The sequence below is a fragment of the Lingula anatina genome, chromosome 10 (genome assembly GCF_051362555.1).
Source record: "Lingula anatina isolate TDL-2025a chromosome 10, LinAna3.0, whole genome shotgun sequence".
Classification (NCBI taxonomy): Eukaryota; Metazoa; Brachiopoda; class Lingulata; order Lingulida; family Lingulidae; genus Lingula; species Lingula anatina.
Window position 1 is genome coordinate 4819113 of NC_141776.1, and position 24471 is coordinate 4843583.

Sequence of the window (24471 nt, forward strand, 5' to 3'; positions counted from 1 at the left end):
CTTTTCCTTTTGCCATTTTTTTTTTTTTTTTTGTCACTCAACTTATTTTCTCTCCTTCTCAAACCCATTCCAGGTAATTGTATGACCAAAATATATCGACTCTCTCTTTTTAGTTAAACTTACAAATACCCAGAAAGTCCTGTGATAAATAGGCCCCCCTCAACAAAGACCAGCCAACCTTACCAAACATCTGGCCAAGTAAACCAACTACCATGCTTGCTTATTGCATAATACGCTACTTTGCATACAGAGTGCTGAAGAAATTCCACACAGACAAAACATCAATAATCCTTAAGGCCTAGTTAGGCAAGGTTCAGAAAAATTTTATTGAGTTACAATATCACCAATATGTGGCCAACAGTGTGCAGTGGCCACTTCTATTCCAAAGACTGCATATACACCAACAGATGCCTTTACTTTGTCCTCATGAAGTCTTAGTACACAGGCCACACATGATTTCAGTGTACGGAACATTAGATGTGCGCGTCCAAGCTCAATATCAGCAGGTGGTTAACATATATGGCTACAGTTTTGCCATTACCAAACTCAAGATCAATAGATGACATTTTCAGGTCTTTCAGTAAATGTTCAACCATGACCCTCTTAAAACATGACTTCGATAAACTAGGTCACCCTAAAGCAGGGTTAAAACCTGCATCCGAAGTCGAAGGGTTTTTAAACCAGGTTACAACACAGTTACAACTGGGCAAACACATTGATCACAAACAGATCCCGAAATTCTCACCTTTTCCTGAACTATCCTATATCCACCAGGTATCCCAGTCCACGCTGTTAAAGCAGCAACGTCCACCAAAATGAGTGTAGAAACCACTGTTATCAGTGTCGAGAACTGACTCTCTCTCCAGCTCTACCACCAGAACACACAGCCGACCAGCCTGGCCTAATGCTTTGTTATTACTGCCAGGCCACATAGTAGAGAACAAAGACTACAAGGTGATAACAGGTAAAGGGGCATTGCTTACACACACTCAGGGCACAATCATTTATCAGCATGTCCTTTTTCAATGCATGACAAAGAGCATGAGGTGATAACAGGTAGATATTAATTATTCACATGCAGGGCTCTCTTAATAACTGCCTACATGGAATATGGTTTGTTATCAATAAGGGGAATTTTAATGCATGTTCAGGGCCATCCCTTGATGAGTTTGGACTTAGCTTGCACAGTTATGCCTGCAATGGTCTGTGGTGGGACATCAGCTTTAGGACAATATATTTATACAGTATCTGGACCCCTTCATTGGATAGTAAAGAGAATTAAAAGGCTCTGGATGTTATCTATTCATGTTTTGGGGTCTCCTTATTTAATTAAGAGCACACGGAAATCTTAAGGTCAGAATTTCTAGTGGTACAAAGGCATGGAATATTGTTTATGATTTGGACTTCTTTACCATCTAGAAACCAGTGTGATTATGAGCATGTGCAAAGGTAAATCTTTGAAGAGAACAAAAGGCGTCAAAATTTAACTAGTGAAAGAACGACAACAAATTACACAGCTGTCAACTCCACAGATTCGTATTTACCCTTATTTCTCCACATTTTAATCAAACACTTCCTTTTTTTATTTCTTTTACTATCATTATTATTATTCATGCAACACTGGTTTCTTAACAACAACATATTTTGAGAAATGGAACATTTATGATTCTGCGAATTAAACAGCTCTTGCCAACAGGTGTTAAGGAAGATCATACATACATACATGACATTTTACCTAGCTTTCCATGCAGGCAAATCACCTATGTGGTTATATAAAATAAAAGTAAATTGAGCATAAAAATATGGAACAAACTCGATCCAATCGAGCAGATATCATGAAATAAATCTGGTAAATCACAAGATTGGCTAATTAGCTTAAAACCTTGCTGGCCCTTATTTTTCATGGTTTTCACAGGTGAATGATTCAGTATTAATTATTCTCTATCCTGGGCTGGGGTAGGAAAAGTCAGGGCCTGGAATATGGGGGGAATAAACAAAGCACAGAGAACAGGTGCATTCTTGGAAAATGTAAACACACGACACTAACAACAGGTTGGTGATTCGTTCTAATTGGGGCTTGCGAAGACCATGATTGTGTGTGTGTGTGTGTATGTGTGTGTGTGTGTGTGTATGTTTGTGTGCGTGTGTGTGGAGGGTGGGGTACATGTATGATGTATGAGTTTAAGTATTAACACATGAATTTGTGTATGCACTCTTGGATCTGTGTGTATGTATGTTGTTGGATGTTATGTGCATAAGCATAAATGGTACACATGCAAAACATGTTTGTTTTTTGCTACATGTTTGAGAGTGGGCAGAGAGAGAGAGAGAGAGAGAGAGAGCGTCGGTTAGTGTTAAGTGTTCAACTGAGCGCATGTGATTTTTCATCACAATAAGAAAAGAAATCTAAATTTTGTCATCATTTGTAACGTGCAAAAAAATTAAATGGACTCAAATATCCTAATTCAAACACTTAAAGAATGCCGGTTTGCTGTATGTTAGATAGGTAACCAATCAGAGACCATAACACATTTCACTAACAAGTATTAATTTTATCTTGGAGTAAGGAAATACAAAAGAAGCTAAAAACCTCTTAGCTCCTGGGTCGTGAGATAAAACAGTCTAGATAATTTGCTTTCCTTGAAGAAGACTATTTCAGGTACTTAAGGTAAGTTTTCCTTGCCAACTAAGAAAACTTTTAACCACTCAAGAAGTTCTTACCATGGAAACAATGAAGGCCAAATATTAAAGCCCAAAATTTAAACAAAATTGAGGGTTTCCCCAAAACCATTTTCTTAGTAATACCCGAAAAACATGATACAAATATTCTGAAAAGAGAGCCATTTTCATTTCTGCAGGAACAGACATCTCCACAACTCCAGCTATTATAATACATACTGAACACAGATTAAAATACGGGTGTTTCGTAAGGTGTTAAAAATGTGAAAGTAATTACCAGTAAGCAAGAAAACCAGGTTGAGATAATTTGTCAACCTCTTGCGTGACTTCTACAGGTGTTTTAAATAGTCTGCCAACTGGGGGAAAATTATCTCTTCACTAACCACAGCAGATGGTGCAAATCTAAATCATTTTTTTTCCATCCCGTCAGCAACTTTCCAACTGGCAAAAATCAGCTCTCTGATGTTATGACTGTTGCTGAACAAGACTGGGATCCAACCATGTAATTCTACCTTCATTAAAGATGCACAGTGAAAGGTTATTCTTGTGAAAAATCAAAATTTTCTGGGGATTTCCCTTGTATTGTTCAAAACAACAAAAAAATCTGGTGTTTTAAAAAACACAAAGCATGCCACTTGGATCGCTCTTGGTGTAATGAGGGTAAACTTGGTTTTAAGTTGTGTTAACCACAATTTCCTGCAAGGTAAGTTCAATTAAGACATAAGTCACTGTGCAAGTATTATTAGTGTGTGTGTGTGTGTGTGCGCGCGCATGCATGTGTGTGTGTGTGTCTGTGTGTGGATGCATGTGTGTGTGTGTCTGTGTGTGGATGCATGTGTGTACACATGAACACATTCTCACTCCATGGAGTACAACATTACATGTGAACTGTGCAAAAGTAACCCTCCATTGCTTTTCAGGCCTGTAGGACAGTTGGGGGGGGGGGGGGGGGAGGTTAAAAACACTGACCTTTTTCCCAAATCAAAATGAGAGAGAGAGAGAGACACTTATTCTGCACCCTGCAGATAAAACAAATTAACTACAAACCAGATACAGAGCTGGAAGTCACAGACAGCCAAATGAGCCGAGATAAAAAACAAACATGCTCCATGTCACGTCAACCCTGGTGAGTGACAAACCTCGACTTAATACCCCTCCATCTGTCATAACTCCACTAACCGCAGCTAGTCAACCAATTAGGAGTCTTATTGATAAATTTACTGTGCAAACAGCAAGCGTGCCTTTCCGCCCACTCTCACCGCAAACATTTTGATTGACGCTGACTCAGATGATCCACCACTCTCAACTTGACAGTCTTTGTTCTTATTACACGTATGGACATATGAGACTTAGGAAAGATGACTATCTCCTAATATATCCTCATACATTTCACCTCTAGAGTTTCATGCCACCATGTACAATATTCTGTAAGTCAAAGCATGCTCTTTTCTCTTTGTCACTTTAGACATCACGGGTAAAACAGTGTTATGAGAAAGATGTTATAGTTATTTTGAGCAAAATTAGGCCTGAAATAGTCTCATTGATGTTTAACCACTTACTACAATTACATCTTCTTGTCAAACCCAGAACCCCCCCCCCCCCAAAAAAAAAAAAAAAAAAAAAAACATGACAATATCAAAAGGGGCAGTCGGGGGGGGGGGGGAGGCAGAGGATCATGCAATCACTGAATCTGCTTTTTGGCTTCAAAACCCAATTGTCTCATGTCTAACCTAATGTGAAAGCAACTAAAATGTGAAATAGTCTCAGAAAACCTAAAATCCATCAATCAGTCCACTAATGACCATACAGTCCACCTCCAGTGGTCACCCAGTCTAATGACCCTTGAATGACCATAATACAGTAGCCAGTGGTCAGATGAACTGACCCTTCACTGACCAATACCCTCTCTCATTATTCCATAATTTTGTAGCACTTATAAAGGCATTTGGAGTCCCTTGGTGACTTGACATAGCATTGGGCTATATCAAGATAGAATATCATTTTGTGATAAAAGTAAAATTTCTTTTAAAATAAATAACCTATATGTATTATGTCCAAATTAAAGGTGGAAATGGGATTTTCACACTAAATCTAATTTTTCTTGATAAGAAGTAATTTTCTCTTGCTCACAAATCACTGCATAACCCAAACCTACAGTTGGGTTCCAAGTTTTGCATCACTAAATAAATATGATCAAATGACTGAATTCAAAATAAATCATGATTCATTTAGCCAGTTCCTTACATTTCAGAAGGAAATCCTGACATCAGGAACTTTGGTTTGAAGGGCCTTATTGTTTTATTGGTCTGAATTAGGAAAGATAAGTTGTTTCACTGAAATTGCAGGATATCTACACAAAAAATATGACAGTGGGGGATTTTAGAAAGTATGAGTAATTTCCATTCCATGGGTATACAGTGCAGTGTCACCACAACATGTGTCCTCCATGCTTTGGTCTCTTTGAATTTCTTCACTGAACTTCTAAGTGGCTAGCACAAAAAATCATCTTAAAGGCCAAAAGTTATAAGAATGTTCTCTTTTGCCTAAGGTATGTTTGAAATTCTTCATAGTACTTCAAAGTCAGGCATGAATTTCTAAGGTTACCAAGCTCGTGTGGCACTTGAGGACAAGTTCAGTTATTTTGGTTGAAGGGGAGCACTACAAGCTGTAAAAAGTATTCTGGTATTCCCCACTTGGTCTACAGCCTGCTTTGAATATAATATCATACACATATCTGAGGAGAAAAAACTTTATTTTCCACTTAGACCTTCTTGCTGCTCTTGTCAGTTTAACACATCCGTCCGGCATTTCATCTTTTCCTTTTCACTTTATTCATTTCTTCTTCATTCTCTATTCTCCCACACATACATACTCTCCTTTTTTCCAACTCGTGTAAATTTTCTCTTAATCCCTTTCCCTCACCACCACTGCTCTCCTCTCTCTCTCTCTCTCTCTCTCTCTCACACACACACACACACACACTCCCCCCCCCCTCTCTCCTTCATTTAGCTATTTCCCCTCCTAATGGAACCTAATTGTACAAGTCTAGCCTTGTTAAACATCACATCTTCCAAGTTTAATATTAATTACACTGTGAAGTACTTATGACTAAAATCTATATCTAGGGGCTAAATTTAGTCCCCAATACTGTCACAGCTGGCATAATTAAGTTTATGGAACAAAACACACAGAGCAAGTCTGACAAATAAATACAATATTAAGATTCCTCAGGCAAATCAGTTATTGTTGCATTTTACACTGTGCATGACTCTCAGAACAAAAAGCCCTAGACTCACTGTAACTAAGCATGTCGCATTTTTCTGTGGCCTTGAATCCTCTCAGTGTCTGCACACTATGTGTCCAATCTGTGGTACAACTCATATGTTATGTCCATGAAATAGCTGCATATAAAGTCCATTTGTGTAAAGCACTTGTGTGTTCAGAATACGACCAGTCAACTCCTGCTGGATGATGCTGTATCTGATACAAAGACACTGAAACTGTCGCATGAAATGTTTTGACATTTGTTTTATTATCGTGTAATTTTCTACCTAAATCAGTGTTGTCTATTTTTTTTTTTCAAAATAACATTCCTATATTTGTTTTGACTGTGTAAGAAGAAAATAAAAACACTAAAAAAATTTAAGTACTAAACTTTATAGTGCCACTGCTTTAGCTTAACTTGCAACTGAGGTATCAAAATGTTGACTCTCCAGGTCTTTTATTTCTAAAGGTTGAATCAAATCCTACAGTCAGGGAAAGTAGAAAACTGATTAATTGCTAATAAGATAACAACGGATTAGAAAAATCCATCCTACTATTACAGAATTTGGTAATAAATCTGGTCAAAGGAGACAGTAATGCCTCAATCTTTTCAACAGGCAAAAATGATCAATCTTTCAGATACGCAATTTTGGGATTCATTAAAATGACATTTTTAGATAACATTTTTGATCCTTATGTAATACAGAATAGCACTATAGCGTAGTCTGCTTCTCGATTTGACTGCTACCATCGGACTTCGTATTTCCAGCTTTATCAAAGAAGTCATTTAACTCAATTACTGGTCGCGCAAATTTGTCTAGTTGACGATGATGCATCTCCCTTTCGGATATTTCAGCCAGTCTACCGGGAATACAGATGAACTATTCTCAGTCTTGTTACGTGATCTTCCAACATTAGTGTCATATCATCACAAGGTATATCTTACATACATGCACTTCTGCGTCACCTGTTTCAGGGAGGATTGCCCCCTTGATGATGGTGAGTGTGATACAATCTAGTATGGCCATTCATCATAGGGGCTATTCACAATGAGAAGATCCGAATGTTAGCTGGTCCACGATCTAAATATGGCAGACCTACATGAAAGGAAGACCGCTTAATCCTATAATGGTCTCTCACACTCTCACACATGCCTCCCCATGCATCTGGGCAATTGGAGCCCAGATTTAATTACTGTGCCCCTGTAGGGACGATGCGTGGGGAGGCGTGTGAGAGTCGGAGAGACCATTACAGGATTTAGGGGTCTTCCTTTCATGTAGGGTCTGCATATTTGATCCTTGGACCGGTTGATACTCGGATCTTCTATTCTGGATGGGCCAATAGTCCCCTTTCAGAATTTGGGGACTAACTAGTCTCTCACACGCCTCCCCATGTGTCGTCCCAATGGAGCCGAAATTTAATGACTGTACCCCCGCAGGGACGATGCATGGAGAGGCATGTGAGAGGCGGCGAGACTATTAAAAGATTAGGCGGTTTTTCTTTCATGTACGTCCACCATATTTAGTCCCCAGGATTTGTAAAGCCTGGCTCAACTCATTGCGAATGCGGTCTAACAGATCTGCAGATCAAATATGGCTTACCCACTAAAAAGCTTGATGCTTATTTCCCAATTAGACACTGAATACACAGGAATTACACAGGAAAACACAGGAATACACAGGAATTCCCACAGGAATTACGCAACAAGCATTCAAGTGGGACGGCCATATTTGAACCGTAGATCTGTTAGTCTGCTGTTCTGAGTGTGCTCTATGCTTCATGAATAAACAAATACGGTTATTCTCCTCATCCTTCAAGGTTGGAATATTCAATATAATGTATCATTATATCTTGCCAGCCAGAGCATTATGTGATACATATATGGGTCTTGTTGCACACAATATACAATAGAACAGTATGTGTTGCCTCCTGGCAGCAAGCTGCTGGTTTGCTTTGTCAAGGGAGCAGAAAGTACAGGAGTTCCGTAGCCAGCTATTTCAAAGCAGGAAGGGGTTTCCTCATCTGAAACAGTGGACTGTTTACCATGAAACCTTTGTGTACCTAGATCAATTTTTTACCCAGAGCGGACCCTTTCCCAGTGAAAAGGTTGGTTCTTTCTTCCTCCTCCCCCCCTGCCCCACCCCAATGAATCTAATATATATTTAATTTTATACCTTGCTTTACCTGATCTTAATTACTAAAGATGCATTTAGGTTTAACTTATTTATTTCTGTTGTTGCACATATGCAGAAAAGATATATCAAATTAAAATCTTGATCTATTTCCCTTTGTAGGCTATTTCCAATTGCTTGTACCCTCAATATGATGTCAGACACAAAACACTCGTCAGCAGGTTGCCCAGCGGTCACCCAGCCTGCACTGACCCGCCCACTGACCTCTAGCGATATGGCTCAATGCAGCCCTCATGGGGCTATGTAATATTTACAATGCGCACCTGCTTAGATTGGCACGCTGATGTTTAGCAAGGTTCCTGACCTGTTTAAAACACTGGTCAACTCTGGCTAAACCAGCTTAAAGCAGGCTTAAAGAACTTCAATTATACTTTACCCCAAGGAACATCAACTTGTTTCTAGCTGGACTTTATTTCTAGCTTACAGAGCACTCATTTATTCTTAGACTGGAGCTAGATCCAGAATTCTTTTGGGGAAAAAAAAAGATCCAGAATAGCTAGAATGATTCGCAGTGGTTTTAATGCAGCAGTCAGTTAGCAGCGATTCAGTCAGGAATCCTATGGATGTTATCAGTCTGTTCCCTGCTCTTTCTCCTTACCATCTGTCTACCAGTTATTAGTAATTAGAACTGTTTATCCTTAAAGATGCTATAAGTGAGTCCACCTGTCCAGTCTCAAGGCTCAAGTTATTTTAACCCTCAAATGGTCTTCTTTCTATATATATTTACATACAAACACACACACTCAAACATATACACATAAAATTCTGTTTCGTCCCAACCAAGCTCTATAATCCTGTACTGTGTTTTATATACCTTAATGTATTATCCACCAGGTTCACTGCTTAAGGCACCTTTCTGCTGGCCTCAAAGCTGAGAAGCTCGCAAAATCATGTGAGAACAACCACACTGTACGTCCTTCCACTTAGATAATTTCTCGTGCTGTGCACATACCTGCATACGTACACTCACCCGCAGCACGTCTTCCCAGTTAGCCCGACCTGCTACGTCCGTCCCGCTCGTGTGTGTATATACACACACAGCCTCCGTGTATGCTATGCCTATATGTGTGTGTATTGCTTTATGCTAGGAAGACTGGGTAGCTTTATTGATTCTCTCTCTATACTACTCTCCTCCTAGTCTTGAATGGCATCACAGGCATATATCTATGGGGATTTCTCAGATTAGAACCAAACTGAACAGTTAGGATAAGAATTCTTTCACAGCTACACTACAGGGGCCTTGGGACAGGGAGATTGAACAAGAACATGTATAGCTATGGGCTGCATAAATTGAGGCATTATGGGGTTGCAATGAAAATGGTGATTATGCTGAGCAGGGGCCACCTGCATGTGTTAGCCTTTCCTCTCCAGGCAAGATGAAATTGTCCCAGATGGGCATCGCCAACATGGACAATCTTAAATATTTCAAATTTTAATGTATAATTACTCAGCTCTGTACAGACTTCCTACATTATGAACCCTTTCCTCTCTATAGACTTAATCTGCATTGCCATTAAAATGAAACATCTGTATTAAAAATTTCCACTTTATTATTCTAAATTGCCACAGATTAGAAATGTTGACAGCTTCTCCCCCTTTCACATCTGTCAATTGAACTCTCCCATGTAATGTAATACAGCTGGAAGGGCCCATCTCAAAATATAAGGGGGGATACATTAAATTACCTGCATATCCTAAAAATAAACCCCTCTAATGATGGCAGACTAAGCTAACCTGGCTGGCTGTTTATAAATACATCTGCCAGACATGACTATGTCTGCCTGCTTGATGGGATACCATTACAAAATCTCTCTCTCTTTCTCTCATTTTCTTCTTTCCCTCCATCCATTTCTTTTATTTTATTTCTACTCTCCTTCCATCTTCTATATATTCATGACTGTGTGCCTGCTTGATAGAGGACAGCATTACAAAATCTCTCCCTCTATCTTATTTTCTTCCTTCCTTCCATCCATCTATCTTATTTTCTTTTCTCCCTCCATCCATCTCTTTCATCTTCTTTTCTCCCTCCATCCATCTCTTTCATCTTCTTTTCTCCATCCATCCCTCTTTCATCTTCTTTTCTCCATCCATCCATCTCTCTCATTTTCTTCCTTCCTTCTATCCATCTCTCTCATCTTCTTTTCTCCATCCATCCATCCATCTCTCATTTTCTTCATTTTCATTTTTTTTTTATTTTTCATTTTAATCTGACTCAGTCCTAAATTTTACTGGTATCCTCAATAATTCCTCTGTACCAGACAACCACCAATCTTGCCAGTTTTTAACTCAAAAGTAACAAATAATCATATGTTTTTACGATTGCTCTTTTCTCTCTACTCGTCTCAAGGTGACTGTTATGTATATTTCTGCATTTCTTGCATTTTCGTTTGACATAAAAATGCAAAGTGATAGCTGAGGGCAGGGACTACCAAAACTTCAAAGGAGGGAGCTTGTCACTAGCATGCCTTCGGACATTAATATTGGTCGTCAAAGAAAAAAGAGGAAGATTGTAAAATGCTGACAATTCACAAAGGGTCCATTTAATAGAGCCGCAATATAACACACGGTTTCTATTTTATCTCTCTTACTTCATTTTGTTTGTTTCATATTTATTTATTTATTTATTTATTTATTTATTTATTTATTTATTTATTTATGCTATTTCTTGCCTTACCTTACCCTGTGTTGGGTGCTCTAAGATTTATCCAAGTTTCAGCTAACATCAGAATTACTTGAGAACAACCTGTTACATATCCCCACAAAAAAATACCCACTTTTATCAGAGCAGACTAATTACTCTGCTTTACATAATTTTAAAATATGTTTAGTAACACATCCCTTTCCTTTTGCACTAATGGATTCATCCAAGTTCTCAGGTTTCAATTATTGCCTAGATTCCCAGTGCACTGTGCCTTTCATCTTATCCATCTAAAACAGGTTGATTGCAGTGATTAGATAAAAAAAAACACACCATTATACTAGAAATCTATTTTTATACTAGATTCATAAAAGTTTTCCCTTGATGCGTCAGTCTGCAAGAAGCCAATGCCCTCTTACTAGCACAAGTCCCCAGATTAGAGCGAAGTCTTAATAGGCTGATTTTTTAATCTACGCTTAATACACTAAGGCCCCTAAGGGTGCATTCCCATAAGCACCACGGGCCTTTCGTGGATCGACTCAACTCTGCAGGGATTCACACTAAGTTAAATAAGCTAGCCTAAACAGATTAATACACCCCCTCCTGGCATTCAATAGAATACAGAAAAGCTGGTTATTATACGAATACGTTGGAAACAACAGGAGGCGTGTCCTTCAATTAAGCTGACTGCACTTAGCGAGATTTCCTACGCAGAGTTGGGTCGATCCATGTAGACTGATGCTGTTTTTATGGGAATGGGGTCTAATTATCCTTTCCTGCCAGTTCCCAGAATTTGACGACTTCTACCTGACGTCTGGTCCTGAAATGTCTCTTGGCTCTCCGCCAGCACTCACACTAGCCTTCACCTTACATAGGAGTCTAGACAAAACTAGAATCTCTGTCTGCGCCTCACTTCTGATATATATATATAGGATCAGTTCACAATGAATTTATTGACCTAGTTACTACGCACTTACTCCGCAGATACTCCCACAGAATGCAATCAGATGGCTAGGTCGATATATTCATTCTGAATAGGACCATCTTTTACCTGGATGCCTGCTCCCCCCCAATTTGTTGCAGTGCTTTCCTGGAAGCGATCACTGCCTCCCAGTCCTCATCTAGAAGTCTAGACACAAGGCTGATTACACTGCATCTCAATGGAGAAAATCAATACACTACACACTTCTGAGCTCTGATATAGTAGAATATCCACAGAATCTGAGCTGAAAGCCTCTGGTGAATTTATCATTCAGGCAGAGGGCACCTAGAGTTTATATGCAGAATCAATCATCCTATATGCCCCAGAAAAGGACAAGTATATCAATGTCAATGTATGTGTTTATGTGTATGTGCATTTGCTGTGCATGCATATGTGGGTGCTTGCTGAACAAGTTCATGCACATGCTGAATAAATTTTACAATCGTCAAATTATTATAAACTTATAAATATATTATAAACAGGGCTTACCTGTCAAAATTTATTTTTCTGTTTTCTTAAACTAAAGTATGTGATCTTTGGTACTGGGTAAAAATTCCTTATGTTACATGTAATTACAAATAGTAACAAACTTCATGGGGGCTGGGGGAGGGGGGGAAGAGGGGGGACAGTGGCTATCCCCCCCTTCCCCTGCTTCTTGCACTTATGATTGATGCGTTTCTTCTCCCAACCAACCATTCAAAAATACAGATTTAGAAATGCCAGCATAGTCAGAAATGGCACTGACCTTCAGTAAGAATTCCTTCATTCCATTGCATCAAATTGTGCTGATCCTGATCAATTCACCCATAACTGACACCTGCCAAGTCTAGTTATGTACCTAGCTATGAGCTACGAGTCATTAGAAAGTCATCACAGAATGTACTTAGATCCAGAACTACAGATACTAGTTTCTCTCTCACCACTAGATGTCAGGATGGACTGGCCACTAATCCAATGTCACAGCAATTGACCTAGCTCAATGATTTTTACAGCTTAGATATGGACTTAGAGGAGCTATATTGTCACTATTCTTGATATAACAGAGACAAAATGCATGCAGTTTTTTAGACACCAACGCTTAATGTTCTGCGATTTATAACTTCCGAGTCCTTTATTTGACAAAGTGCTGCAAGAGGGCTGGCTTCCTTATCAATCTTGTTCACATTCCAGCAGTAACTTCTTTAATTGTGACAATACATCTCTTTTAATTGGGCTGGATGTGACACAGTTCTGAACCAAAACAGCCACAGTGTCAAACCACCACGTTGAGTCAGGCAAAGCTCTTCACTGTTTAATTTTACTTAAAAAAGGGGGTTTTCAAGAACCCCCCCCCCCTCCGCCCTCTTCACCAGTCTAGCCATTGTTCCTCATCAATAGTCAACCTCTGGATACAGGCCAGAGAAAACAAATAAAATCATCAACATCTTTTCTTCTGTCTATTTGCATTTTCTATCCAGGAAAAAATCCATTTTACCACTAATAAGTGATTTTCAAATAGTCTCTGAAAAAAATACAACAAACAGTCAGCAATGACATTAATTGTATATCTTTAGGACTTGTTTCATTGGAAAAAAGGGAAGAAAATGCAGACAAGAGCCTTGAAAGAAAATTCAATCCAATTAGTTGTATAAAAAGAGGGAAGAAACACCTGCCTCAACCTCAACAGCTTCATCTGATTTCTTGTTGAATTTTGTTCCAATAGTTCACCATCTTGAGGAAAACACCTGCCCTCCATGCTGGTTCTTATTCTCACAAGTACTAAGAGGACACTTTACTCAGAAAAAAAAATGAGGGGGGAAAAGGTCTCCAATCTTTTTCACTTTCAGTCACAATAAACACTCATGAATTTTGAATACCTTCTTTGTTCAAATTTTTTTTTATAATTTCAAGTTTATTGCTTTTATTCACATTTATAACTCACACACACTCACACACGAAAGTAAAACTTATTAACACAAGAAGAATGCACTTGTTGAAAATTTCAAATACTCTTTCTCAGATATCAGATAAAATCAGATACCACTAATAAGAAATAAGATGCATCAGTTCTGACCAAATTTATAGAGAGATTACCGTACTCTTCTACCTGCTGCTTTGTTCTCAGACCTGCATGCCAATCAGACCACTCAAACTCCTCAAAATTAAACAGAAAAGATTTCATTAAAAAAGAGAAAAACACAAAACATCTCATGACTAAGTTACGGAAGTCAATTAATATTAGTTTTTACATGATGGTACTATAACCATCGCCCCTAAAATAACCTTAACAATATGGCAATTGCTCTCAAATTTTAGTCACCTTATTTTCTCTAATTCATCATTTATCCATTTAAAAATAGTATTTAACTTACACTTGAAAAGTACCTCATTATCATATCCTTGCAAACAGAAACCTCACTTCCATTAATTTTTCTTTATTTCTCTTTTTCTTTTTTAAATCCAAGCACCCCATACTTCTAACATAACTCTGAACACGCAGATAAAGGTGTTGCTTAATAATATCAATTCCCCAAACACCACAAAAAATATCAAGTAATAATGACCTTAGTAACACTGAGGAGACATAGCCTAGTGTACATATCTCCACTTCCAAGTAACACCACTATGTTAGCTTGCCCCTATATTACTTCATACAATAGATAATATAGCAGTGAGACTAGTGATACAAAAACTTTGCCGTATTCTGAACTCTGGTCTCTGCAAAACTCGAGCTCATTTCTGGCTTCACATGAATGAATGGGAGTCGCTTAATTAGGAGAAAATAAAAGGAGGAGAAAAATGATCAGTGGAAATCTGACATGAAAATAAAGAAGGTAAGTCAGTTAAATGTAACAGATGATGATAAAAAGGTGTGAAATGCTACAAGAAGGGAAAGCAAAATGTTTATGAGGCAAAAACAAGGATCAGGGAATTACTGGAACTGGCATGAATACTTTAATAATGCTTCAATAATACATATACCAGTTGGCCATAGATAGCATACATATATATGCTTTCCTATTTACTATTTATGTAAAAAAATCTACTATTTATTCCAACAAAATATGCTTCTATGGTACTAGGCTTGGGAAGTTAGATGATATTAATACATTATTGTCATGAACACAAAGAGTAAAGAAATTACAAACATTAACGATAAGTAGCAATAACACGATAGAGCAAGACTTGTGACAAATTTAAAAAGATGAAAAACATCAACTTTTCTATTCAAAATGCTTAGCCACTTAAAATCTTTCCAAATTACAGTACTTCAAAAAAATTAAACAACATGCAATTGTTTTCTCTCTCTCAATATTTCTCTTGGGAAATTAAGTCAAAAAATTACTGTGGAATGACCAAATTACATTATAAGTCACCAAGGGTATCACTTAGTAACAAAATTGAAGAGAATGATGTTCCAACTATTTTGTAATAGTTTGTACATTAAAAAGAGAAACATGGTTTATGGCTATAATGGCTATTATGGTAGGTAATGTATCATAGATAATCGGAATGGTCACTGTGTGGCTAATACAAATTATATACTAGTATATTCAGCTGTACCTAATATCCAGTAACCTACCACTAGTGATGAACAACTTCAATACGAAAAATACTTAACTCTAGCTATATCCATTGAGCCTACATTAAGGAATGCCCTTTACCTTTAAATATTTCACATTTTCATTTTTTTTACCTGTATCAGTCTTTATAGAATCCACTCCACTCTTTATAGAATTCCACTCATCTTGAGATCGCCCCCAGTAATAGTCTGGGGTTAAAAGTTCAGGAGTCGTTGAGATTGTTCTATCCTTAAATAACCTGGTAATATGTCTTCTAGCTGACGGATGGTCAGTAGATAGTCAGTAGATTGGTATATAAATGTTGCTTTATCACATAGAAATATTGAAATTTTTTAATGGCATATATATTTCTTAAACCAAATAAGACAAATTAGCAAATATTAATCGATTGATATATTATTCTTTTTCATTTAGAGTATTCTCTTAGATCATTGATATATTATTCTTTTTCATTTAGAGTATTCTCTTAGATCATAATACTTCATGGAAATGTACATACTAATACTAACATCAGCATGGCTGATTTACAAAATATGTAGAACAAATACATTTATATTCAGGAATTTCAATGCAAAATGTCTGATATCAGAGTATCATGTTTTCTGTGCTCATTATTAAAGGTGAAACAAATCCGTTCCAGTGTAAAGGATAGGATTACCTTAATTACGCATGTAAAAATATCCTGTTATAAAACTTGTTTTTCTTCAGAGCCCACAAGGCATTTCATATCATATTGGCAGCATGGAATCATAACATAATATTGTTGATTATGATGAACTGTTGTTTTATACAGAAATTAACACATAAATGTGCTGTCAGAGTTTTAATTATTTTTAGAAGCAAGCATAACCAGTGTGCTTGCTCAGTTTGATGCTGCAGATTTGCATAGTAAAGTCATTAATATATTTTGTTTTCGAATGGATCACATCTCTCCATTGCATGCTTTGAAATCAAATGCATGGACCCTGAACAGGGTTTAAGTGAAAGCTGTACATGCAATGCACATCCATATGTATAGGACTTTACCATAAGGTGCATGTAAGCATTGACGCAAAGAGAGAGAGAGAGAGAGAGAGAGAGGTCACAAAATCTCCACGCCCTCACCACCTACAACAAAAATACAAAACAGCATTTGGCCCACCCTTTTGTTTTTACTTTATTTCTATTTTTATCATAACAATAGGCCCATCTTCCCCAGCGTGTTCCTGTGGCTCAGCTAGGAAACAAGCTGAGATAAAAGCTCTCCCCCCACCCACCTTTCATTGTTACCCCACAGGGAAATGACACTGTCTCTTAAAGGTCAACCCATTGTTCACGGATGGAGATCTTGTCTTTCCCACAAAAAGAAAAAAAAAAGCACAAGATGTAGTGCCATATAAAAAGACCCAAAAACACTTCCCATAGCAAATTTTATGCCAATGAAGTTATATGGCAGTATGAGGAGAAATCAGGTCCAGCTTAGGCCAAAACAGACAACAATCTTAGTTCCAAAAGTGACAGCCAGATGTCAGCACAGGCAATATCACTAGCAGGTACTAAAAATGTAGATGTGGTTCAATTATACACAGGTAGCTATCCAATACTATGATCAACTTTTTTACTTCGCTTTCTTTTTCTTGTAAAATGGCATCAGAGGCACCAATTCTCATAGCATGACATTTATTATCCATCATCAGGGACCCTTGGGCCCCCATCCATGTATAAGACAATGCCAGTGCTGGTCCCTGCAGGCACCTTCTACATACATGTACAATTTAAGTTTTTTTTTATGCCAAATTAATTCCCAGACAGGGAAAAACCTTGAGCAAGCCAGTAAGTCATCCAAAATAAACACTGCTATGTCTGACCTTTTTTTTCTAGGTATTGCTTCAGCTAAGTTCTGAATTGCTGCACTAATTTTTGACTGACTAATTGCTGAGAAAAACCCAAGATCCCCTCTTTTTTTTTTTTTTTTTTTTTGGCAAAACAATGCACATGATATATTGATCCAAATCATTGCGTCAGTATTCCTATCCTAGGCAGTCCAGAGGTAAATATGGAGAAGATGGGGGGTGGGGGTGGGGATGGGAGCTTGTGCAAGGATAGACAGGGGCTTTAAAAGATAACCTGTTTTCTCTGCAAATCTAAACATGGCTGTAAAAATATTGAAAGGGGAAATATCAAATGTAACCTCTCAAGAAATTTAAAAATAAAATAAAATAAAATAAAATAAAATAAAATAAAATAAAATAAAATAAAATAAAATAAAATAAAATAAAATAAAAACTGATCTCAGTTTATATACCCTAACAAGTGTTTGATGTTTTTGCAAAAAAAAAAAATTATGTATTCATCTACCTAACTCATTGTGATGTAAGACACATTTTCCTAAATAATGCCTAAAACACTTCAGATTTCTTTTGCACTTTCAGCCTCTGTCCTTTCTCAGGAGTTGCCACAGCGGAAAGCACGCCTCCACTAGTCCTGCATTTGACCCTCCTCAAAATACACTCAAAGCACTGATCATAACAAAATTTTCTCATCTTGCCTAAGTTACATCTAGCACAATGACACATCAATCACTTGAATGTTCTCACTAAATTCATCTGAACCAAACTAAAAAATTTGTTATTAAAAGAAGAATACTAAATATTAGTATGTTCAAACATTATAAAACATAAAAAATATTTCATTCTACGAAAAAGAAAATTGTGGAAAAAGAAAAGAACAATACACTTACCACTATCAAAAATCTCACACAAAACATTCTTAGACAGCTAAGTAATCAGATAATCTTCCTAGGCTTCCAACTTTAAAAAAATCATTACCATCTGAAAATTATCTACAAATGCATACAGCCCATGCTTCCCTGACTTCAAATGTCTGCTGCCTGTTCTGTGAGAAAATGTAATTGGTTTTTTTCGCTGTGGAAAATTCACCTGGGACTTCAGAAGAAACTAGGCCAAGGTAACTGGGTCAAGGTCGTTTTATCTGCCCTCCTGCCCTGCAAGTGTTCTCAGCCAAGCAGTGGCTGGATGAGTTCTATCTGGATGATCAATGTCATTTTGTAAGGGAGCAACTCAAAACTGTGCAATACAGTACACAATATCTTAGAAAAAACAGATGTGCAGCAAAATTTCATTTTATAACAGTTGTTAGTAATTCACTGTCATTCCCCTGACAAGATTCAATTTTCGGTCTTTTAATATTCATTATCTTGCCCCCCCCCCCCCCCACCACCACCACCCCTGCATTCTAGAGCAAAGGAGGAGAAATTTTAACAAATGATGTTCTGTGATAAAGCTGACACTTCTAAGATACATCACTTTTTAACATTATAAATAATATTCTTATATCTAATTTGAACCTCTGCAGCTTAACGTTTCTCTTTGTTTCTCTAATATTTTAAACCTACAAATATAATCTTCCATCAAATAAAACACATCTACAATGAAAATACTTGCAGTACTATGTCACTCAGCTGAAATGTGCCACTCTATAGCTAAAAAATAAAAGTTTTTCTCCTTACAGGCATGATCTTCACCATGGCTCCCATAGAGTAAAACTCAAGAAGAACAAGAACCTTCAGATAAAAACAGTATATATAAAATGTTTTCCTATGGGTTTTGATAACTGTCCCTGCTAAGTATAACAGAACTTCAAAGGATAAAAAGAGACCATGTGTTGTTTCCAGATACATGCTCTAATACTGTAACAGCTCAACTAATACAATAAACAATCCTTTGTTCCTTACCAGAACTTTTCAGAGATAAAAAAGGGGGAAAATGGAACAAACATAGCTCACAAAATGATGTTTTTTCCCTTTTTTTTCACAAATACAAAAGTACAGGCTAAAAAAAATATAAATATTTACTGTTATGTAAATCTGCAACTTATCTGGAAAAAAAAATGGGAGTCTGGCACAATTTACCTCATATCAATAACAACAGGATAAGAAAGCAGTCACTGAGAAATTTCTATATATACGGAAAAATATAAATATATTTATTTCAAAGGTGGCACCTCAAACAAAAGGATAATTACACTTGTATTTGGCTGACACACTTGCCTACATTTTTTATATGCTTTGACGTGTTTTTCCTATTGTTTGACGTGCCAGCCATAGGATAGGTGAGATACAATTATTCTTCTTACACTGTATCCCCTTAATCTTTCATCTCTTGATCAACCTTGATTTGTAATACCAAACATACACACCAAGCGGTGTTAGTTGATCGTGGCAATATATGCTTTATTTGGTTTGAGGGGTGTTTCTCAGTGTAATAGTGGTACTTTTCTCTTGGTATGAATACCAAATAATACACTGCTACCCTCGCACGATAAATGCATGGAAAGTCTCTCACTGACCCTCTTGGCATATAGTGTCTTGGTATATAGTGCTCGAGTAGTGTCTTGGTATATAGTGCTCGAGTGACAGTGTATTATCTCATACATAGGTCTACATTGTGACTTCACCATGACTAGGAATGGACCATGTCATAAATGTGTTCTTACAGAAACTTTGGCCAGTAACTTGCACAATCAAGAACTTACTAATATAGGCAAGATATAAGCTAGCATATTTCAAGCCCTTAAAAAAAAGTACTCACCACTGAAAGGCGTTAAAGTGAAAATACACAATCCCAAGGCCATAAAGGAAGGGAGCATTCTGAAATAATATAAAATATATTCAAGTGTTATTATTATAAATTTATAATTATCATAAATAGGTATGTGTTAGAGAGTTATGAGCAAAGAAAGAGTGGAAAACTGACTTAATTTATTATTTGAGTTGACTTTGGAAGGGTAGAGCTTGATCAATGCTGAAAGAAAAAATGGTGCTGGTCAAGTAGGTCAATGAACAGCAAAACTTCACTTGCAAATTCATGGGCGTCTCATCTGTACATAGCAGGTCTGCATTTTGGCATCTCCAAGCAAAGTGTTTTCAATGAAGCAATTTTTCTAGAATAATCCTATTCCACACTTTATATCATACTGTTGCCAATTTAACTGCCAATTTAACTTTTTAATGATGAATGTGCATCCACTTTCACTGTAAGATACTAAATCATCCTTATAAAATATATTCTATTAGGGGTGGTCCATTTTTCCATGACTAAAATGGAATGTTAACAAAATTTCTACAACCTGAATTTCTTTGTCTATTTAAAAAATATTTATCCAATTTCTTACTGTTCTGTTTTAGGTGGATGCTTACCTTCCAATAGTCCTGCTGGAGGTTGAAGTACTTCTGGTAAGATGAAAGGGCTAAATATAGAAAAGAAATATATATCAACATTAAGAGGTCTATCTGGAGTCATTTCTATCCCTAACCAATTCAATTCTAGTATATTAGAATCTTGGGGATTTTCTCATTTCCTCTTATCCTTTCACTAGTAATTGGACATGAAGTGTTAAAAAATATGGAAGAGAAAGAAGCAACTAGGGTGGATATAGCAGGGCTTGACACTAACTTTTTTCGATACTGGCCCACGATATGGATAAATATTGCAAGGATGATTTGACACATGACATCGATTCAATGGCCCTAGGTTGGTTTTCAGTGGCCCAGGGCCAGTGGGCCACCCTTAACGTCAAGCCCTGTATAGAGTAGTCCAAACATTATTTGGTATACTAGTATTTTGTTTAAGGGACAGATAATTTTCACCAAACAGCTTAAAAAAATCAAAAATTTGCCAGCCACTTCATTAGACCTGGTGTTACCTTTAGGGAAGTCCTCCATGAGAAGCTGAAGGTGCCCCAGTGTGGAATACACAGTGGGGTCCACCTTAGTGATATTCAGGGTGCCCTCTGGCTTGGTCTTGTCTTGCTTGGCCTGCTCCTTGATCTGAGACTCATAGTATTCGATGGCCTAAATAGAGAAATTTTAAAAACTTAGAGATATCCCCTGATTGTTGCATTAAAGCAACTGAACTTTTATATAAAAACAAGTTATATATATATATATGGTGTTTTCAAAAGACAGTATAATATCTTCCGAAATACTGCAAACAAGGGTTTTCCCAGTGAACTGTTCAGCCATAATTTGGATGGCCACCAGCATCACCAGACAGCATTTATTTTCAAAGACGACTGGACTGCTTGTGGATTTTTTTAGTATGATGGCTTTAAGCATACTAGTACTTGGACTCCCTAAAATTTTGTAGGAAATTACAGGTACCATGGTAATTTTGGACGGCCTAGACCCCAAATCCTGGAAAAAGCACCCACTGCAAAACAGCGCCTGGAACCAATCTTTACCTCTGAGAATTTATTTAAAATTCAGTTTTATTCATTTTCAATAACAACTTTAAAGAACACTCACCTTGACAATGAGGCTTCGCTTCCCTTCTTCCTCAGGGCTTGTGAACTTCAGGAACCCAAAGGCGCGACTGAAAAAAAAAATACAGTAGCCATAGAATTTATTGCACTTAATACTTTCATATAAAAATAACTCGTGTCTACTACAAGGTAAACTGTTTTTTTCTTTCTTTCTTTTTCAAACTGCATTTTATATCTCATGTATGTTTTTTTTTTTCAGAAAAGAAACAAAAGTTGAAACATTTTTTTTCATAAATTAACTGTGAACCTTATTATTGCAAATATCACAAAAGAAATAACTGATTGTAAATTTTTATCTAACTGATCTGACTTTGGCTAATTTGCCTCTACTGAGGAGTTGAAACCATTTTGTTTTATAAAAGTCTTAAATTTGCATTGGATTACTAGCTCTGTTGGATTTGAGACAATTTATCTATTTACTTATCACAAGTAACGCTACATGATATGACTATGGGGAAAACAGTTGACTGTCAAATACCAGCATAATACATTTTTTAACAGCATTTCAGGCGTGCTGCAAATACCACCATCATTTTGAACATATGGATAAATGCTTCAAAGACAAATCCTCATTTTATATGCAAAAAAAAAAGTTTGGAAAGAATGGTCCTTAGTCAGTTTCTGAAGATTTTACAAGTGAACTGATGAAAAATTTTAACTATAACACTTCTCTTCTCTAATAGAACTTATATCATACAACACTGCATCCCTGCACCAATAGCACAGAAATTTTTAAAAAGTTTTTAAGCATTAACGCTCTCATTAAAATATGCATCTGAAGACAGTTGTCATGAAAAACCTTTGCCAGCATATAGTTTTAAACTAGAAAAGCACTCAGAGAGCGCAGACCTCCGCCAAGGCAGCAAAGTCTCCACCCAATGCCGTTTGACCCCTAAATTATTATTCTATAATGATTTAGTTTTTTCAGACAGACAAACAGGGGTGAACACATAACCTCCTTGGCAGAGGTAATAACATAACTTGAAGAAATACCAAAGAGGGTCATTGTATGAACTTTATTGAAAATGTATATGATATTGGTAGTAGTAGTAGTGATTTATATATGTTATATACGTTAAATGGAATCTACCCTCACTACATATGTAAGGCTTTGTTCACATGCAATGTCTATTTTCTAATTTCTATTTTCTATTTGCGCTATCTTATGATCACGGTCTGTGCACTGAATATCCCGCCACGTAATTACTGGCAGCGCGAGCCAGTTACTTATAGTAACTTATAGTAACTGGCTCGCGCTGCCAGTATTACGCCGCGGGATATTCAGGCCACAGACCGTGATCATTAGACATACCACAAATAGAAAATAGAAATTAGAAAATAGACATTGCATGTGAACGAAGCCTTTCACCCCATTCTCATAGATTAGATCGACCTACATTGGATCGACCTAACTCCCTGGGGGTTCACGCTAAATAGCTGTCAGCCGGGCGGACACGAAAGTTAATTACCCCTTAAAGCTTGTAGTAGGCGGGGATGGACACTTAAGGGGGATTATCTGACAGTAATCTAGTGAGACTCCCCGCGGTGATAGATCGATCTAAAAGTTGTGAGAACAGAGCCTAAGACCCCATTCAGAATTGGGGACAAGCTAGTCCAAGGGTCAAATATGGCAGACCCACTTGAATACTTTCCCACAGGATGTCCATTCAGTGTCTATTAGCAGATTAGACAGCAAGCTTTGTAGTGGGTTGCCATATTTAACCTTCGGACTAGCTGGTCCCCTATTCTGAATGAGACGTAAGTTAAATATATGTGTTAACACTTGAAGGAAATAGGTGCCTATACCTGTAAAATGACAGCCATTTAGCATCTCAGCTTTGTCATTTCATATCTTTCAACAAAAGATGTGACATCTCCTGACATACAACTGACAATTCTTTTACAGTTATGTGTATCTATACCCTTCATACAATAGTAAATATAGTAGTTACTAGAAAAGATTTATAAACAAGAGTGCAAACATGTGGATTTTTATGCTAATTTGCAACAATATGGCAGTTAACTTGTAGTAAATGAACATAACTGGTTAACTTTTCAATTTTTTTTTTACTTCTTACATGAGGATGAGCAATGTTATAGAAATTGTGGAGCAATCACTGCAGACTTTTGATTGTAACAAATCTAGGTAAAGTACATATTTTTGTCTTGTGTAAAATAAAGCAAGTAACGCAATACAAAACATGGTTTTCAATAGCCAATGCCTTAACAAGCGAAATGACAAGTTAACAGGAGTCAATAAAAGAAAAATAAAATTAGGCTACAGGAAGTCACTTAATGAACTGGAAATAATACAACGAATCACTAATTTAATTAGTGGGTGGTCTTACACAGTAACATAGCCTATGTCATAGGGGAGAGATAAATGAAGCTTTGCAAATACCTATGTTTACATGCATTCATATCCAAATATATTGAAGCATAGCAACCTTTTGCTGAAGCCAATATTGACTGTGCAGAAAAAAACACAAGAAAATGATAAAATTTAGAATACAATTTCTACCAACCTATCATATTCTTGAATTAGCTCAATTTCAACCGGGGTAAGAGCGGGTTGGCTCGTCTCGGTCTCCATATCTGTGTAAATCGATTACAAACAAAAAAAATGCGATTTCACAGACACATCACCTTGTGGCGAACCAAAGCAGCGCGATGCAGTTTGTTAAATTGCTGTAAAACAGGCAAAAAACAATAACTGCTATCATTCACTTTGTCCTCCCAGTAATCTTGTATTCGCGGAAGAGGCTCGACAGGTTGGAAGAGTTGTAAAGCTTCTGCTCCAAAAATAAACCGAAAAAATATGTGTGTTCAAGA

General features: G+C 37.0%; 1 protein-coding gene across 4 annotated transcripts in view; it reads right to left on the bottom strand.

The window, feature by feature from the left end:
• Positions 1-24410, bottom strand: part of LOC106181631 (histone demethylase UTY) — a 63224-nt gene extending 38814 nt beyond the window's left edge. Inside the window, exons 1-5 of one of the 4 annotated variants that reach the window (XM_086996522.1) lie at positions 24165-24409; positions 21623-21689; positions 21022-21169; positions 20516-20565; positions 19908-19966 (exon numbers count right to left, since the gene is read on the bottom strand). In XM_086996522.1, coding sequence (XP_086852648.1) covers positions 19908-19966; positions 20516-20565; positions 21022-21169; positions 21623-21689; positions 24165-24232 — 392 coding nt within the window. In that variant the 5' untranslated portion in view covers positions 24233-24409. Of the gene's footprint in view, positions 1-745; positions 934-9105; positions 9184-19907; positions 19967-20515; positions 20566-21021; positions 21170-21622; positions 21690-24164 lie in introns of those variants that run through there. The other 3 variants (XM_086996523.1, XM_086996525.1, XM_086996524.1) reach the window with 3 other exon arrangements.
• Positions 24411-24471: the final 61 nt, after the last annotated feature.